Source organism: Corvus moneduloides, chromosome 15 (genome assembly GCF_009650955.1).
Source record: "Corvus moneduloides isolate bCorMon1 chromosome 15, bCorMon1.pri, whole genome shotgun sequence".
NCBI lineage: Eukaryota > Metazoa > Chordata > Aves > Passeriformes > Corvidae > Corvus > Corvus moneduloides.
Window position 1 is genome coordinate 767,320 of NC_045490.1, and position 18,919 is coordinate 786,238.

An 18,919-nucleotide genomic window follows, 5' to 3' on the forward strand; every position below is an offset into this window, starting at 1 on the left:
CAGAGCAAAGCAGAGCAGTTTGTAGAGCCAAGCTAAATCTGCTAAATAGGTCTCTGTTTTTTGGCAAGTTCTACGCTTCTATTTCACAAGTATTCATCAATGGAAGGGCTACATATGACTCCACTGTTTAAAACAAACTGCACACTTCATCTTTAAAGAAACATCTAAATTAGACATGCACGTGAGGGAACAAGAACAGGGAGTCTTACCTTGGTTACAATTAATGCATAGCTCTTGTAAAGAAAACCAAACTGTCAAGACACTCAGAACACACATACAGGCACACAGGGTCCGGGTAGTGTGAATCCGATCCCAGCAAGGGACAGCAAAGGCAAGAGAAGTGCTCTTAGCAGCATCCACGGAGGTCTCAAGTGTTAAACTGAGTCACTAGGAAGTTAACCGTGGCGGGTGACGAGGAAATCAGTACATACAGCACGGCGGAGGAATATAAATAAATAAACAAACAAATAAATAAATAAATTCCGAGTGGATGCGCTGGGCTGGGGGAGCGGGAGGGCAGCGGGGGCGCGTCCGCCGGCCCCAATGACTTGCAGAAAGCCCGCAGCCTGCGCTAGGCACTGCCGGGCTCCGGCGGCTCCCGCGGCGGCAGCGCGGCCGGCGGCTCCCCCATGGCCCGCCGGGACCGCCGGCACCGCCGGGGCCGCCCCGCGCTGCGCTGCGCTCCGCCCCGCTGCGCGCTCCGGGCTCCGCTCAGCGGCGCGGGGTCGGCAGCGCGGAGGACGCCGCCGATTGCATCATCTTAAAGGAGTCGGGCCGGGATGGGCGCCCGCGTCCCGCACCGGCACCGGGCAGCGCCGCGAACGGGCACAGCCGGGCACAGCCGGGCACAGCGGGACACGGGCACAGCCGGGCACAGCCGGGCACAGCCGGGCACAGCCGGGCACAGCCGGGCAGCGCGGCAGCACCGCGGGCAGCAGCAGCACCGCGGACAGCGCCGGTCACCGTCTCGCCGGGTCGGCAGCCGGCGGGGCCGGGCAGCGCTGCCGCCCGCTCCTCTCGAGTTGCGGTGAAGTCCCTCCCGCTCCGTCCCCTCGGCCGGCAGCGCCCGTCCCCTGCCCGCCCGCAACGTGCCTGTCCCGGCTCCGCGGGGTCTCAGCCGGCGATGCGGGCGGGCAGCGCGGGGGCTCCCGGTGCGCGCGGCCGCGGCTGCCGGGCAGGACCGGGGTCCGCTCCCGCTGCCGCCGCTCCTCATCTCCCCGGAGCCGGCAGGGAGGGGACCCGCCGCGGGGCGCGGGAGGGAGGAGGAGGGACCGGGGGCGGCTCCGGCGGTGCGGAGGACCCGCTTTGCTTGTGGGTCTCTAAGGGGGAAAAGCCGCGGGCGCGCCGGTACCGCCACCTCGTGTCCGTCCCTGCTGCTCGGCCCGGGCGCTGCGGGCACGGAGAGCGGAGCCGGGACCCGACCGGCGGCCGAAACACAGCGGAGGAGCTGCGGTAGCGCCTCCTCGGAGCACCCCACACCGCCGGGCATCCGCGGGAACGGGCCAGCACAGCCCTGTGCCAGCTCATACCACTTCTGGGCAAAAATGCTCTACTCGGAATGATAAACATATGAGAAAAGAAAGCCTTTTACTCAAACGTTGACCAAAAGCTTTAGAGTGAAGTCTCTGTGTGATGGAGTCACCATGCATGGGTAGATTTTACTGATTGCACTTAAATTCACAGATTCACAGAATATTGTGAGTTAGAAGAGTCCAGCTCTTAAGTAAATGACCCACATGGGGATTGAATCCACGACTTTGGTGCATTAGCACCATGCTCTGACCAGCTGAGATCGCAGATAGTTCACCGAGATGCTTCTGAAACCATAGCCATAATTTAAAACAAAATAGCCAAAAAGAATAATCTTCCAGGCTGACAGTAAGTCATTATTTGAGTACCTACGGACTTTTCAAATTAAATCTGAGAGCTGAACAGTTAATCAAACCCTTGATTTTTACCTTAATTCATTAATTCTGAAGCAACTTCTGCACTCCTGAACAGAGTATCTCTCTTATTTCAGGATCCTTATTTTTAAACCAGCAGGATCTGGTGCTACTACAGAGCGTGCTGGTTGTGCCTCAGAGAAAAGCCCAATTCCTGTGTCCTGCTCTTGTGGCTCTGCAGAGCAGTGGAAGCAGTGCAGGTCAAGAGTTCCATAACCCTTGCACAGAGGATTTAAAGGTGGGATGTGAGATCATGTTCACTTAAATGTCTTCATTACTTTTTTAAGAGCCTGATGCAGTTGGTGCGGACAGGATTTAACATCTGCATGGCCAGCCAGAAGAAATGGCAGCTGCCTCTGGGGCTGACAGTGCTGTCCCTGTTCAAAGCAGGGAGAATTGCATCAACTTTTGCAAATATTTTAATTTTCCATGCTAGTTCATATGCTGCAATCTAATTAAAATCCATTTTCATAAAGGCAGAGGTGCCATATTGGCCGGGCTCAAAGAATCAATTCCCTCTCCCCAGTAAAAACTGATGGTGTTCAAACCAGCACAGAAGCGTTTGTGATGTCCCCAGGTCAACAACCAAAGGCCCAAGGCTGGGGGTGGAGCTCAGCCGGGCGGTGCTCTGAGGGCCAGGACACCACAGCGAGTGTGACGTGCAGGTGCTCAGTGAACGGGGGTGGCAGGAGTTACCCAAACCTGTGACTCCTGACAAGCTCTGCCAAGCATCAGGCACAGATTCTGTGTGATTAGCCAATACAGACAGCTCTAAGCTCTAAGTCATTTTGGAACATTATCATCAGAACTGCCCTTTGAAAAGAACAAAAACCTTAGAATTTTAATCACAACAGCTTTAGAAATGCATCTGCACTTTTCAAATAATAATGAAAGCAATTCAGCACCTGCTCTTATTTCTTTACATGGGACATTCCAATTACTTCACTGTAACACAATTTCCTTTGATGAAATGACTTCAGTAGTAAAAGCATCACGTAATGCTCCCCAGCTAAATACAAGCCATGGGCCAAATCCATCAAAATGCAGCTTGAGAGAGTGAAACTTTAAAATCTGGGCCAAATACATGGTGACCTAAATGTAAAATATGTGTCAGGACCAAGGAGCAGCTACAGTTCTGATGGAAAAGAAAAGCAGCATCCATCAAAGGGAGGAGGATGAAGCACTTCTCATTTCTGACAGATGCCTTCATAACCTTCAGCACAGGCAAGGGAAAATTTAGCCTGAGCTTAAAGTGTATGTTCCAAAAGTCCCAGCATAGCTGTGCTGAAAGCCAATCCCTGAATGCTGTGACATCATTCAGAGGTCTGAGGTCATTCCTTATGACAAAGTGTTAAATTGGCCTTTCAGGAAATCATGGAACAACTGACTTTATTGAATTTGGTGGGTGTTAGAAATAGGTGTCTGAAAAGCAGCAGCAACTAGTGCTAGAAAGGAAGGGCAGTGTTAGCTGGGCTGTAGTAGCAGTGTGTGTGTGTACCACCTCCCATCTCCAGTGGGAACTTGCAGGCTGGAAATTCAAATCAAGTCACCCACACATAGTGAGAAACGTGGAAGCTGCTTATCAGCAACAAACACCAAGGAGAGTTTTGAGGTGCTTGGAGAAGGAGCAATTGAAAGTAGCAGAAACTGAAGGAGTAATTCTGGGGAAAAAATATATCCAAGTTGGACTTTGGACATAAGACTCCACCTAAAAAGCCACATGAGAACTTTCATCGCTCTGTGTGATTTTTACACACAACAGTTAAAATAAAAAAGGGAGAAAGAAGAACAGTACTTCCAGTTCCAGGCTTGCACTTTGATTCAGGAACAACTTCAAGGTGCCACCTAAGGATCCTTCAGCCCTGTTCCCTGTAACATTCTGTGCTTCTCAGCAGGCTCGTGTCTGAGTACTGAGCACAGGCAATGTTTTCCAGGGCAGAACTCCATCAGGCCAGTGAGAAGAGGGCAGTTTCTGAGAATGGTGGCATGGCAGAGCAACAAGGAAATGTCTGGATTGGGCCTCTCATGAGGGCCAATGGTTTCCCTGAGAAGCAGAAACCGTGTTCTGCACCGGTGCTCCCAGACATCAATGACAATCCAAACTCAATCCATGGCAAAGAACAGAGCCTCAGATGAACCAGTTCCAGGCTCTTGCAGGGTTCCAGCCCTTTAACCCAGACAGACACCTGTCCAACAGGGGTGTATCCTTCCTAGAGTGGAGTGGCCCTCTCATCACTCAGCTCCAGAGACTGAGCTCCCTGCAAGTGAAGCCAGGCAAGAACAAGTGATACCAAGCTGAATAAGAGATTATCCCTGATCCAGCAGTGTGAATTACACACAGTGAAATTCTCATCTGCTCAAATCCAGCAGTACGTGGGAATGGGAAGCCCTAACAAATCTTTCACTTTGAAGAAAAAGCATAAAGCAACACTAAATGGCTGGATATCCCTGAGAAAGGATCTTCCAGCACAGAGCGTGAGTGCCATGAAGCCGGGTTTATTCACAAATACAGAGTAAAGCATTACACAGATTTGCCCTTGATCTTTTATTCATAACTCAAGTGCATAATGAATTTTCATCCAAAACAAGCAAAGGGGAAGAGCAGCATTCCCAGCTGCTCAGGATGTGAGCACAGGCTCGGAGCGAGGCTCAAATGGAGACAAGACATCGCTTTTTGCCATCGTGTATCTCACAGAGAGGGGTCACAGCTCTTGCACGGAAATCCCTTTTCTCCTTCTGGCAAACACCACACCCACAGCACATGCACAGCACAAGGTTTGAGCTTTCCAAAAGCTGACATTAAGGGGGATCTCCATATCAATCACTGCACATCAGAGAACATTCTGGAGAATAATTGATACATGTGTGCTGACAACTCCTTTGGAATTCCACGGCCACTGTTCAACAAAGCAATCTGCTACACAAACAGCCCTGACCCTGCAATAGACGAAGCATGTGCAGGCAGGCAGAGACCTCATGGACACTCACATCAGCAACCAAGGATTAAAATCAAACAAAAATCGCTGTTTTCAGTGTCCCCTCTGCAAGGGGCTCCCTTCCTCCCTTTCAAGTTCTGCCATAACAAGGCCTATTTCAGCAACCTTCATCTTCCTCCTCTCCCTTTTCCCATCCTCCCATTCCTCCAAAGTTCTTTGACTAATACTTTTATTCTCAGTCTGATTCAAATTATCCTGTTATTAATACTGGTGTAGTTATAGTGTGTTTTTTAACATTACAGCTAAAAAGAAGCTTTGGTAGCATTATCATGACACCAGCACTGTGTAGCCCATGTACTAAGTGAGTACTTTTATGAGTACTTCTACTCTTCCCAGGTTGGAGCCATTTCAAGATCTCTTGGACACCCAAATTCCCTGTCCAGGTGGTGTTCAACACCAGGTGGGGCCTGGAGCAATCTGGGCTATGCACGGGATGAGTTTTCAGGTCCTTTCCAACCCAAACCAGCATGGGATTCTGGCATTGTGTGACAGCCACCAGTGCAGCTGGAGCTGGTGCCTCAGCAAAGGGATGGTGTCTGGTGTTTGGTGCCTCCCCAGGCTGCAGCTCCAGGCAGTCCATGGGCTGCCCTTCCCGAACCATCAGGAAGGAGCAGCTGTGCAGCTGCAGTGCCTGCCCTCCCCTTGAACCCACGGGCTGTGTCAGAGCACACCCTGCTCCGGAGGGCTGGGAATTCATCCTACACGTGATTCCCTACAGCAGTGCTGAGATGCCTGGTGCAGAGAGAGCTCATTAATGAAAGCTCGACCTAAGCTGTCAGGAAATTCTAATAATCTAAGAAAACCCAAACAGATTTCTCGACAAAGAGCGTTTCCCCAGCAGATCCCAATTACACAGCCCAGTGCCTGGGATTTGGGTCTCATTTCCCTGCCCAGTGAGCTGCAGCGAGTCACACAGCTCAGCCAAGTGGCACTAAGTCACAGCCATCAGATGCAGCCCGCACACTGTGCAGGTCTTGCATGAAAGCTGGGATCTTCTCAGCCTTCAAACACTAATTCTCCTAAAGCATAAATTTGCATGAAGCAGCTTATGCCACAGTTACTGATCTCTGTTATCCATGGCTGTAATTCTCCACTGTTATCCCATTCAGCTCTACAAAGTGACACATTTCCCGGGAGCCTGTTCTCGGCAGTACCACGGACTCTGCACCGTAAGATCTGCTTTGCAGGAGAGGCTTGGAACAGGGCTGTCATTTAAATACAGTAATCACTAGCAGAATATTACATACACAAGTTTGCAACAAAATGACTGTAACTGTGTCCTGAGCCAAAATGAATTTTTAAAAAAGGAAAAACATTAAACCAGGGACTCGGCCTGTGAGATCTCGTGTGCCCACACATCTGGTGCTCGGCTCCAAGAGACTGCGAGAGCTCAGGGTACATCAAATATGGGAAGGAAACTGGTTCTGGTGTAGTTCTGAACCTCATCACCACGCACCCCTTCAGTGAGGTGTAAAACAAGGATAAAGCAGCAGTCCCGATGCATCTCATGCTGAAGTTTCAGCTACACTTCCTCAGTCGGTGTTTTCCCTGTCATCTCAAAGCCCACCCAAGCCAGAAAAGCACAGTCGCTCTTCCCTGTGCTCAGCTCTGGGACATGAGAGAGTTGAAAACAAATTCTAATTAACAGGCTTCTAAAGGCTTCTAAAATCATTTTCCCCAGCCCTGGGCATAAACAGTGAGTGACACCGAAAGGACCTTCTTCACATGAGAGTGTCTTCACAGTGCCAGTCATGTTTTCCTCAGTTCCCTCATATTCCCAGCTCCTGCAGCTTATTTGTGAGGGGTGGGCCAACAGCCGGGCTGTAATAAAGACAAGAAGATTCACAGCTCTAGCAAAGCTTTTGTGTGGCCTCAGGAAAACATTTCTTGTGGACATATGAAAGGGAGTGAAAAGGCTGCACTTGAAGCAAACCGACTTCCTGGGGCTAAACCTAGCCTTGGTGGAGGCAGAGCTGAGGCGGGGCCGGGGCCTGTTCGAGGGGGGGCGGGGGCCGTGGCGGGGCTGGGGCTGAGGCGGGGCGGGGGCCGAGGCGGGGCCGGGGCCGGGGCTGAGGCGGGGCCGGGGCTGAGGCGGAGCCGGGGCCGGGGCCGAGGCGGGGCCGGGGCTGAGGCGGGGCCGGGGCCGAGGCGGGGCCGGGGCCGGGGCCGGGGCCGGGGCTGAGGCGGGGCCGGGGCTGAGGCGGGGCCGGGGCCGGGGCTGAGGCGGGGCCGGAGCTGAGGCGGGGCCGGGGCCGGGGCTGAGGCGGGGCCGAGGCGGGGCCGGGGCTGAGGCGGGGCCGGGGCTGAGGCGGGGCCGGGGACGGGGCTGAGGCGGGGCCGGGGCCGGGGCCGAGGCGGGGCCGGGGCCGGGGCTGAGGCGGGGCCGGGGCCGGGGCTGAGGCGGGGCCGGGGCTGAGGCGGAGCCGGGGCCGGGGCCGGGGCTGAGGCGGGGCCGGGGCCGAGGTGGGGCCGGGGCCGGGGCCGGGGCTGAGGCCGGGGCCGGGGCTGAGGCGGGGCCGGGGCCGGGGCTGAGGCGGGGCCGGGGCCGGGGCCGGGGCTGAGGCGGGGCCGGGGCCGGGGCCGGGGCTGAGGCGGGGCCGGGGCCGGGGCCGGGGCTGAGGCGGGGCCGGGGCCGGGGCCGGGGCTGAGGCGGGGCCGGGGCCGGGGCCGGGGCTGAGGCCGGGGCCGGGGCTGAGGCGGGGCCGGGGCTGAGGCGGGGCCGGGGCCGGGGCCGGGGCCGGGGCTGAGGCGGGGCCGGGGCCGGGGCCGGGGCTGAGGCGGGGCCGGGGCCGGGGCCGGGGCTGAGGCGGGGCCGAGGCGGGGCCGGGGCTGAGGCGGGGCCGGAGTCGGGGCTGAGGCGGGGCCGGGGCCGGGGCCGGGGCTGAGGCGGGGCCGGGGCCGGGGCCGGGGCTGAGGCGGGGCCGGGGCCGTGCATGCGCGGAGCCGCGCGCCCTGTCCCGGAAGTGGAGACGCGGCCGTGACACGTCGCAGGGGCCGCGGCGGCGGGAGCGGGGCCGGGCCGGGGCCGCAGGTGGGACCGGGACCCCGGGGGGAGACCGGCCGGGACCGCGGGGAGAGACGGGCCGGGGCCGCGGGGCAGAGACGGGCCGGAGCCCGGGGAACGGGGCGGAGCGGCGGACGGCGCCCCGGGGCAGCGCACGGCCCGCGGGAGGTCCCGGGGCCGCGACGGGGCCGAGCGGCGGGAGGGTCAGCGCGCAGAGCCGCGCGGTGCCGGCTCGGGAGCGGTCGGGACCCGCCTCGCTGTTCTGTTGCAGAGGAGGCGATGTCCGGGTTCGACAGCTTCAACACCGAGTTCTTTCAGACCAGTTACAGCATCGAGGACCAGGCGCAGCCCTACGACTACAGCGGGCGGCCGTACAGCAAGTAACTCGTGTGCCCCGCAGGGCCCGCGGGGTCACGGCATCTCGGGGGGAAGGACCTGAACTCTTAGCCCGTGCCACCCCTGCCACGGGCAGGGACACCTCCCACTGCCCCCGGCTGCTCCAAGCCCCAGTGAACAGCCTGGCCTTGGGCACTGCCAGGGATCCAGGGGCAGCCACAGCTGCTCTGGGCACCCTGTGCCAGGGCCTGCCCACCCTCACAGGAACAATTCCTTCCCAATATGCCATCTAACCCTGCCCTCTGGCAGCGGGAAACCATTCCCCTTGTCCTGGCACTCCAGGCTCACGTCCGAAGTCCCTCTCCAGCTCTCCTTTAGGCTTCCTTAGGATACTTCTGGGACAGTCTGTGTATCCAGGAAAGGTTTGGCACTTCAGCCAACTGCTGGTTTCTGTAAATGAGTCCTAGTTGCTCTGTTTGAGGGAGAGCTGAACTCACTGTCTGTAAATGGAGACCTGAAGGAATTTTGTGTTGAATTCTCTGCCTGGTAGATTTTAGAGCAAGTGCTAGATGATTGAAGGACAAGTTGCATGAATAATCTTAATTATGTGAGTGATCTGCATGTCCTTGGGAGAAGAAATACTGTTCTTCTGCAGCTCCATCTCCAGTCACTCACTTGGGGACTAGAAATTAATGTCACCTAACTGAGCCTGCAATGTCCAGGTGACTCCCAGGCTGCAGCAGGGAGGTGTGGTGGGTGTTCCTGGGTCAGGGGGGATCCTGTGTGAACATCCAGCCTCGGGCTGAGGGCTTTGGTCCCTCCGTGTGATCCCTGAGATGGACGGAGCAGGTCAGTGCCATTTGTGACCTGGACAGGATCACGGGGCTGTGCTGGGGCTGGCTTCTGCTAACACAAGGAGTTCTGCATTTTCCTTCTTTCTATTTCCATAGTTAAAGATTTTGGAGATGTTTATGGAAATCTCTGTGGTTAGACGTGGGAAAGATTAGTGGCAAGAATACCTGAAGAGTCTGTTTGGGGCAGAGGGTGGCTTTGATTGGGTTTTTTCATGGAGGACCTGGTGTGGGACCATGTAATGGGACTTTTTAAGTCAGAAGGAAGGGTTTGCTGTGATGTATTGACTGGAACAAGCTTTGCCTTGCAGGAGGTGTTGCAGCAGCAGCTCAGGTGTGCCCTAATGTGGGGTTGTGCTTTGCAGGCACTATGGAGGCTACGAGTACCCCCAGCAGGGTGGCTTTGTCCCCCCTGACATGATGCAGCATCAGCAGCCCTACACGGGGCAGATCTACCAGCCACCACAGAGCTACACTCCAGCCTCAGCACAGTCTTTTTATGGAAGCAATTTTGAGGATGAGCCTCCGCTATTAGAAGGTATAACTTTGCTATGGCCTAAATCCAAAATGCCTCCTAGTTTGGGGATAAGTTGGTAGCAGTGTGTGGATTCCCTGCTGCTGGTAGTGCTCAGTAAATTTGAAATTCTCATTGCTTTTTTTTTAACCTGTATTTTGGCATGTGAAATCCTTGTTCTTGTGCGAACTTCTGCAGTTGTAAATTTCACTTTATTGCTTCACACCAGCTGCTCTGAGGCAGATTAAATCAATTAACTGGGAGACCTGACTTTGTGACAAAACACTTAATAATTCTCTTGTTGCAAACAATAATTGTAACTGCCCACTTTGTAAAATAAGTGGCTGCAGGTCCTTTGAGTTGATTCTTGGTTAGAACTGGAATGTTTCATTGCTAACAAGGAATGCTAAACACTGCAGAAATGCCTGTGTGGAGTACAGCCCGTGCAAAGTGCCAGGCTGGATATTCAGCTACAGTCTGGCTTGCTGGGATCAGTTTCCAGCTTATTTCTGTTATTTTTTCAGTTCCAAACAGCTGAATAAACCCTCACTGTTACTGGGAGGTGAGACAGGCATCTGTCACACCTGTCCCCAGGCATGATACCTTCCAACCTCAGGGCTTTTTTATTAAAAATATTACTTTATTTGCATAAATGAAACAGGATCAGGGAACTGGGCTGTAGGGACCTCTGTGAACCCAGAACTCTGTGCTTGGGCTCTTACCTGGTCCTTCAGAAACCACCTGGGCACTTGCCAGCACTTGAGACCCGGAACGTGTGGAGGCAGCAGGAGGAAAGAGGGGATGGCTCAATTCTCTGGTGCCCATCATGGATCTGGAGGAGATGGGAAGTGCAGAAGCAGGGAAGACAAAGAGTGGAGCAAGTGGGGCAGCCAGAAAGGGAAGAAATGAAATCCATGTTCTCTTCACTTGCAGAATTGGGGATCAATTTTGACCACATCTGGCAGAAAACACTAACGGTGCTGCACCCCCTGAAGGTGGCCGATGGCAGCATCATGAACGAGACGGACCTGGCCGGGCCCATGGTCTTCTGCCTGGCCTTTGGAGCCACCCTGCTGCTGGTGAGACGCTGCCAGAGGGGCTGCTGGGCAGGGATGTGCTGGGGAACGCTGGGACAGGGGCTGCATTACCGGGAGGGTTACTGCAGTTCTTGGTGTGGAGGCCAGGAAAACACATCCCTTTCATGGGGTGTCCTGAGCTGGATCATCAGAGATCAGGGATCATCAGAGTCCAGCTCCTCGCCCTGCACAGGACAGCCATTTGTATGTGAATGGAAGAGGCACCAGGGCCTCTCACACTGCTGGGATGGATGAGTACTGACACATCAGGTGCGACTTGCAGTGTCAGGTCACTCTGGAGCAAACCTGCTTTCACACTGTTTGTATTGTTTAATGGGCCAGGCACTGCTGAAGCCCGAGAAGTTTTTCTAATTGAGCTTAATTGGAATAAGATTGTGCTTTAATGACTCATGGGTGTCAATGATGAGATGACAGCAAACTCTTCCTTGGCATTGAAAGCTTCAGGGGTTTTAATCTGTTTCAGCTTTAGATGCTTCAGGCACTGCTTTTAATTTCTGCCTAAAATTGCACATTGCTGTGACAGTTAAAACACACTTTGGTACCAAGGGGACTTCAAACCTACTTTAGTAAGTAACTTTTATTTATGGAAACTAGGCCAGTCAAATTAATGAACATGTTTATAATAGATATGTTTGAATTTTCTTTTTCTAAGAATTTATTTCTCCTGTGTGCTTTTTAAAAACATCCATGGAATGTAGTGAAAGGAAGTGGGCTGAGCCTGGCACAAAGGTCTCAGCAGGTGTGATTGCTTCCTGTGCTGCCTGGGGAACAGGAGAGCTGGGTCTAAGTACGTTCAGTTTGGAAGCTGTTGGAGGGGGACACCCTGGAAGCTGCACAGCCCCATGTCCTGCAGGGGTGCCTTGGCAGGTGCTGTAAGGGAAGCATCAGTCTCAGCCAGAAACCAGGAGATGAAAACCAGGAGATGACCTAAACACACAGACATAACCCACACATGCTTCCCTTGTGCTTGTGAACAAGCAAAGTTTGGCTTTGGCTTTTTAAAATCTCCCTGAGCTAATCCTGAGCTCCCACCCAGTGCTTGGCAGCTCAGCTTCAGCTGTTTCTGGGATTTTTAAAATAATTTTCCCTGTGCTGTAACTTTGTGCATTCTGCCACAAATTAAAGGACTTCAGCTCTGGGTTTGTCAAAAAGTTCCTGAATTACACTTTTGTTGTCTTTACACACCAGTTCTGTAAAGATTATTATTGCAAGTAATCAATCAGCATGAGAAGTCCTTGATTAAACCCTGAACAGTTCCTGGGCTGAGATCAGAGAATAACAATCAGATCAGAACCTGTTCATTAAGATCCATAGAGACAGGAGAAATTCCAGGCTCCTGGAGTGTGAGGTGTGCTGGGGGAAACACTCCCTGTGGCATGGGAGTGAGGGGGCTGGGGGCAGTGCCTGTGCCCACCACCCGCTGTGTCCCAGGGTGGGTAGATCTGCTCCCTGACCCCATCCCTGTGCTGGTTGCATCCTGACCCCATCCTGTGCCCGGCTGCAGGCTGGCAAGATCCAGTTTGGGTACGTGTATGGGATCAGTGCCATCGGCTGCCTGGGCATGTTCTGCCTCCTGAACCTGATGAGCATGACCGGGGTGTCCTTCGGCTGCGTGGCCAGCGTGCTGGGCTACTGCCTGCTGCCCATGATCCTGCTCTCCTCCTTCGCCATCGTCTTCTCACTGCAGTAAGTGCTTGCATTTGTACCTTGGGCAGAGATTCCTCCTGAGATGGGAAGGAAATCATTGAAAGGAATTTGCACGTTCAGTGCTGAAGGTGTGTGTAGTTTGAATATGACAGGAATCTTTAGTAAGGGCAAGAATTAATTGTTAATGGCTTCAGGTACTTACTGGGGAAAGGGGGGTGAATCCTGGCTTTACCTCTAAGTCAATTAACATCTTTTGAATACGTAAACTTCAAGAGCAATCTCAGGTTTGTTTTCAGCCAGCTCTGAATCTGACAGGTCTCAGTACCTGTAAAGTCTAAAAGTAATTATTATTGAAGATGCAAATTAGGATTTTACAAATAGAAGAAAATGAGAATGATTCCTCTTAGCTCTGTGAGCTTAGAGACTGAAAAGAAACAGCTTGGCACAGTTCTTTTACTCATTGCTTTGACATTTCATATGCACAGAGTTAATTTTGAGGGGCTTTCTACTGTCGTAATTGACTGATATTGTTCTAAAATTCTAGAATCCCAGACTGGTTTGGGTTGGAAAAGCTCATCCAGTCCCACCCCATGCCATGGGCAGGGACACCTTCCACTGTCCCGGGTGGCTCCAAGCCCTGTCCAACCTGGCCTTGGACACTCCAGGGATGGGGCAGCCACAGCTGCTCTGGGCAGCTTGTGCCAGTGCTTTCCCAGTGCTTTTAGTGGGAATATTTCATTTACTGCCAAATGCTACAATTCATCCCAGAACCTGCACACGCTGTTGGATGAGTCCAGGTGTGACTCCTACAGGTGGATATACACGAGGCTCACAGGAATTCTCTTCTTTCTGCCTTCCCAGGGGGATGATGGGGATTATTCTCACGGCTGGAATTATTGGCTGGTGCAGCTTTTCTGCTTCCAAGATCTTTATCTCTGCCTTAGCCATGGAGGGCCAGCAGCTGCTCGTAGCCTATCCCTGTGCGTTGCTGTATGGAGTGTTCGCCCTCATCTCCGTCTTCTGAACAGACTCTGGGGGACTCCAGGGGGCCAAAAGGAAAATCCCAGCTTGGAACATGGACCAGAAACAGCTGCAAACAACTGTCTCGTGTTGCTATCATGAAACTTAGACCTGTTTGAATCACCTGGAACAATGGAAAATGTCTCGTGTTCACTTTTTTAGGACTTTGAATACTGTTTTCAACGACCTGGGGAGTCCAGAGCTTTAATACGTGTTCATGCTTATCAAGTTCCTGTGATTTCTTTCCCATTCCTAGACCTTTAGAAAAAAAGTAACTTTTGGTTGTTTATTTGAGGGTTGTGATTTTTGTTCGTTTTGTTTTGTAGGGGAGGGCGAAGGGTTGCAGTTATAAATTGGTAGATTTTTATCCAAAACAGTTAAAGGAGCTGCTGTGGATTTGGGGGACTCTGGATAAATCTGCAGGAACGAGGAACCTGTTTCCTGACCCCTCTCACCAAAAATGCACAAATGAACAAAAGTAATTAGAGTATTTCCTGTGTTTTAACCAACATCCTCCTAAGTTCTTCAGTCTCAGTTATTTGTTCATTTGCTGTGAGAGTATTTCAGGATTTAAGATACTTAAATTATGAAGTAGAAAACAGATGCTTAAAAGTGAAAGGGATCTGTAATTCTGTCACACTTGAAACATGACCACATTGGGGTGTCTGTAGCTTTATGTTAACTGGGGTTTCTGAAGGACTTCGACAGAGGTTCCTTCCCTCATGGTGCACATTCTGCTGGATGAAGAGGAATCTCTCTCGCAGTACTTCCAAGGAAAACACCATTTGGAAAACGTTATGCTCGTCAGTATTGTAGTTACTGTAAAATAATTTAAGGCATATTGATTAAATTTTCCTTAAATTTTGAAAAAGGTGTTTGATTTTCCTAATCTTTATTTTTGATGTTCACTTACTAAAATAGAAACTTTCATGTTGAAACAAAATCACATTTAAAATTGAATTCACTGGGTGGATTTGGTGTTTGCTTCAGTCAGTGAAGAGCAGGAAGGAGCCCCTGTCCTGTGTCCATGCAGATCAATGGCATTGATTACCAATGAGCCTAATTAGGTACTCTCCAGGGTGATCACCTGGGTGTTAAACTCTTAAAAATAACGTTTTCTTTTGCCACAGCATGAGCAAACTTCAGTGCACAGGAAAAACAACTCAGTGTTGCCCTGGCAATAGAGCTGCTGAGTTTGGAGAAACCATAGGAAAAGGGATTTATTTAGATTTAAATGCTCACAAAGTCAGCAGTGGAGGACACTGCACGTTCTGCTCCAGCAGTGAGGTTTGACCCAGGAGTTTCCAGGAGCATTTTGTGCTCCTCAGCACAGAATGCAGCAGTTTGTAACTGGATTTCTAAGTGGTCTCTGGGGAGCAGAGAGAAGCAGATGAGAGCAGGAGGTCAAACACTTGACTTCATGGAGGACTTGATAAAAACAGTGTTATGTCTAGAGTGGTTGTCTTAAATATCCCAAACTTCTGGTACATTAATTAATGTGATTGCATTGACTCTTTACTGCCTTTCCAAAATCAATCCTATTGATTTTCTGTAATGAAGTTTTGTCCTAGTCCTTGGTTCAATTTTAGTTACATTTCAGATGATTCAATCTCCCCATCCCATAGAATGTCAGGATTGGACTGTAGTTCTCTACTCCCACATTTGCCTTTCCGAATTAGTAGGACTTTTCTTTCCACATCTGAACTGCCCCATAGTCTGTCCCCCCATCCTTCTCACCTGGGTTTCAGATGAAGTGCCAGTACCACTTCTCCCATCCTGCTTTGGCTCTTGTGTTGCTCAGTTTAAAGCACTCAAACAAATGCTGGAGTTGCCTTTTTAAACCCACTTTTGTTATCCCCCCAAACTTGAAATCATCTCTTGCCCTGCCAGAGTTGAGAGCCACCTTTCCCAGTCTGTTCATGTGTCTCCCCAGGCTGTTGATGGTGTGACAGTGGGTCTGTTTTTCAGGTCCCTTGTGCTGTGAGGCAGCTGCTGCCCCCGGCTCCGTTTGGTTCTGTTTCTGTACCAGCAAATTCCAGGGCACATCCTGTGCCAAGGCCGTGTTTTTAATGTGCTCCTGTGCCTGTCTGTGACCCGTGTGGGTCTGGAATACCCCGAGGCTTGGCTCTAGGGAGAGCACTGGAACATTTCCACTGGATTCTCTGTGCATGGAGGAGCTGGGGCTGCGGCTCCAAGGGCTGCAGCTGGGAATGTGTCCTGAGGGGTGAGGGCTGGGCTGGGCGCAGCCCCAGGCCATAGCTGGGAGAGGTCACCTCCTGCTGCTGCTGCTCCCGTGGTGCCTCAGCTCTGCCGACACCAGCGTTCAAGGTTTGTTCCTGCTTTTAGCAACTGTGGGAGTTGCAGAACTGCCCGAGCTTTGGGTACCACAGCCGGGGTTCTGCCCAGACGCGGGGGGCAGAGCCGGAGCAGCTCTCCCGAGCCCCCCCGTGCCCCCGGTGTGGCCGCACCGGGATGCTCTGGGATGTCGTGGTGCTCCCCTTGTGCTGCTGCCTCCAGCAGAGCCCGCGGGCTGCGGGAGCCGGGGCTTGCTGTTTGCAGCTTCTCCACTGGGTGGGCCTGCAGGACTCCGGATGTGCTCCGGGGAGCCCGGGCACAGACTGCCGGCATCACTCGGGCTGGAAAAGCCCTCCCAGCCCATCGTGTCCAGCCTGTGCCCGATGCCCACCTTGCCCCCAGCCCAGAGCACTGAGTGCCACCTCCAGGCCTTCCCTGGGGACTCCAAACCTCGCTGGGCAGCTCCTTCCAGTGCCTGACCACCCTTTCCACGAGGAAATTCCTCCTGGATTCATGTCAGTGCAATGATGTGCTACAGACACCTGAGTACCACGATTTCTCTGCTGCACTCAAAGTTGCTGCTCTGCTGTAGCAGGACTTGGGAAGCCTTTCCCTCCCCCTGCCCTCCCTGCTGGTGTCCCACGTCAACAGCTGTGACATTCCCAGGTGGTCACAGCATGGATCCAGCTGAGTCTCTGCCCTGGGCAGGGGAAGGGATTCATTCCAGCCGTGAAGGGGATGCTGCAGTGCCCGGGATCCCTCCCAGGAATGGGGGACGTTTGCTACGTCACATTCTTTGGATGACAGGGAATATTTCTGACCAGCTTTATCTTTACCTGACCAGGAAGTCTCTTTGTTTTCTGTACATAAATTTATTTTTCCCTGAGTAAATCACTGCCTTTCCAGCCGTTGGGTGACACACGCAGGTGAGCTCTCAGGAAGGATCCTCAGGAAGAGTTTCCTGACAGAATGTGTTCTCAAGCAGTGAAATGGTTCCACAAAAGGAGCATCTGCTCAATTAGCTGCCCTTGTCTGTAATGTTTTCTCTGGTATTTTATACTCTCCTAGAATTCTTACATTCTAAATTCTTTTCTCTAAACAACTAGGTTTGATCTGGAGTTGGGAATTCCCAGTAAGTCAGTGATAGCTTGGAGAGACTTACATGTGAACTTGATTTCAGCATCTTCTGTTGGAATGCATTGATGTATTCACATGTCTGCACAGTCAGGATGACAATTCTGACACCGTGGGGTAGTTTATTTCTGTTCATTTATCTAGTTATCTGCTTTAAATATCAAGGTCGGAGGGGGGGTGTTGGTTTTTAATGGTTTGGGCCTCTCCTCATTTCACTTCATCCCTGGTGATTTCCCTGTCATTGCTGGATACAGCATCAGAATTAAGTTTCCAGTGTGCATATGGACAAAAGAGAAGACAATAATAACAAATGATTGATCAGTCCAAGCCCACATCATTGGATTAATTCTTCCCTCCTTCCCACCACTGTTAATTCAGAATAAATTTGCAGCAATCAAGAGATCTTCACTCGTGTGCTGATGATCTTCATGTTCTGCCTGAGCTTTAATTGAGCTTAAAAGGCCTAATTCTGCCTGAAGTCTATTCTTAGTGTTATTTCAGACCTGAATGTAGAGGTTAAATTTGAAAATTACCCTCCTGCCTGCATCTTAGCTGGGGACAGTTTCTCCACCCAGTCAGTGCCTCCACTAATGGACCCCAATTCCCCTGGGGTGGGAGGATGTGGGGTGGCTGTGCCGGGACGGAGCCAATGGATGGAATGGGATTGCATCCCCCTCACTGCTCCTCGGGTCTATTCCCATCACAGGGATTTGTCCAGAGGGTGCCAGGAGGAAATAAAGCTGTGGGGCTGGCACAGAGGGGCCAGGGGAGTCCTCAGAAGCCCAGGGAGCTGTAGGGGTCACTCAGAACACAGAGCACGTCTCCTGTTGGGGACCAGCAGGGCTTGCTGTTCAGCTTGCTGTTCAGCTCTCTCCCTGCTTCTGCCTCTGCACATTCCTGGATTGCTGAGCAAGTGATGGAATAACCAGAGAGGCCCATTCTTGTGCCTTCATTATTTTCAAAGCAAACACAGGCACAATTCTGGACCCTGGAGGAAAGAGAGGGAGGCTGAATTTTGGACCTATAAAGTGCTGGCAGCAGCGAGATAACACCCATTAAAAACATCAGGCTGAAGCTCTGAAACCTCTGCAGTTTACCCAGTAATTTGTCTGGAAGGCTGTTCTGTGGGAGCTTTTTCCATGGAAACCTGCAGTGTGATCCCCCAAACAACTCACTGCACTCAGCTGCAGACGGGCTCGGTGTTTAGATGCCACCCAGCTCTGTTGGCCTGGTTGCCACGGCCCTGGTTTGTCTTCAGACAGCGCTTGATGGAGCCCTTGCAGGGAGCTGGGGCCCAGCTGTGCCCGTTCCGTGGGGAGTGAGCCGGGCACGGATGTGCTGGAGGTGCTGGAGGTACAGGAACACTGCCAGCTCCTGCCCAGCTCCTCGGGCAGCCTCGACAGCCCCGTGCCCACCCAGCACCTCCAGCCCTTGGGCACCGACCCCTCTCCCTGCAGAGCAGCTTACAGAGGTGTCGGTTAATTGTCATTGTAATTTCTGCAGGACAGAGGGAGAAACTGAGGCACAGAGAAGGGGAACGTTTGTTGGGAGGCCTCTGAGCCCAGGCCCCCAGTTCTGCTGGGAAAACAACCCCAGCACAACAGAGTATCTTTACCTTTTGCTCATTAATCCCATTATCAGCAATCATCTGCATCATTCTCTGAACCAAGAAGCTATTTCTGACTGCTTTTGTATTGCTGTGGTTCTCGATACTCCTCACTGTTTCCAGGCTTTATTTCAGCACATTTCCAGTGGGATTCTCGTGGTCAGGCACAGATCTGTAGGGCAGATGTCCCTAGATGAGTAACTCATCCGAGGCTTTACAGGCAGTGGCTCTTTCCTTATCCTAAAGCTCTAATGCCAGGTGAGGCACCCCCTGTGACCGAGAAGGGGAGCCCGGGTCCCTTGGGAATCCCTGCGGGGTGGAGGGGACACGGGGCTGGGAGCAGGGACAGACCGGGCACGAATGGGCAGGACCTGGTGCTCCCATGGGGCTGCAGGCTCAGGAGTGCCCGGCCCAGTGGTCAGCAGAGCCCGGGCACGCCGGGCCCTGCAGGGCTGGCCACGCTGGGCACACACGGG

At 52.6% G+C, this 18,919-nt stretch overlaps 2 protein-coding genes across 3 annotated transcripts in view; one reads left to right on the forward strand and one right to left on the reverse strand.

Moving 5' to 3' along the window:
- Positions 1 to 644, reverse strand: part of KCTD16 (potassium channel tetramerization domain containing 16) — a 64,578-nt gene extending 63,934 nt beyond the window's left edge. Inside the window, exon 1 of the mRNA XM_032125037.1 lies at positions 210 to 644. The gene's annotated coding sequence lies outside the window, so the exon portion shown is untranslated. The remainder of the gene's footprint in view (positions 1 to 209) is intronic.
- Positions 645 to 7,858: 7,214 nt separating this feature from the next.
- YIPF5 (Yip1 domain family member 5) lies at positions 7,859 to 14,281 on the forward strand. Of its 2 annotated transcripts, XM_032125140.1 has the most exons (6): positions 7,859 to 7,970; positions 8,215 to 8,323; positions 9,496 to 9,668; positions 10,578 to 10,723; positions 12,246 to 12,427; positions 13,250 to 14,281. In XM_032125140.1, the coding sequence occupies exons 2-6, from the start codon at positions 8,223 to 8,225 to the stop codon at positions 13,410 to 13,412; spliced, it is 765 nt and encodes a 254-aa protein (XP_031981031.1). In that variant the 5' UTR covers positions 7,859 to 7,970; positions 8,215 to 8,222; the 3' UTR covers positions 13,413 to 14,281. The 2 variants fall into 2 exon arrangements, with proteins under 2 accessions (XP_031981031.1, XP_031981032.1); XM_032125141.1 differs by lacking the exon at positions 7,859 to 7,970 and having other exon boundaries at positions 8,255 to 8,323; positions 9,442 to 9,668.
- The last annotated feature ends 4,638 nt before the right edge of the window (positions 14,282 to 18,919 follow it).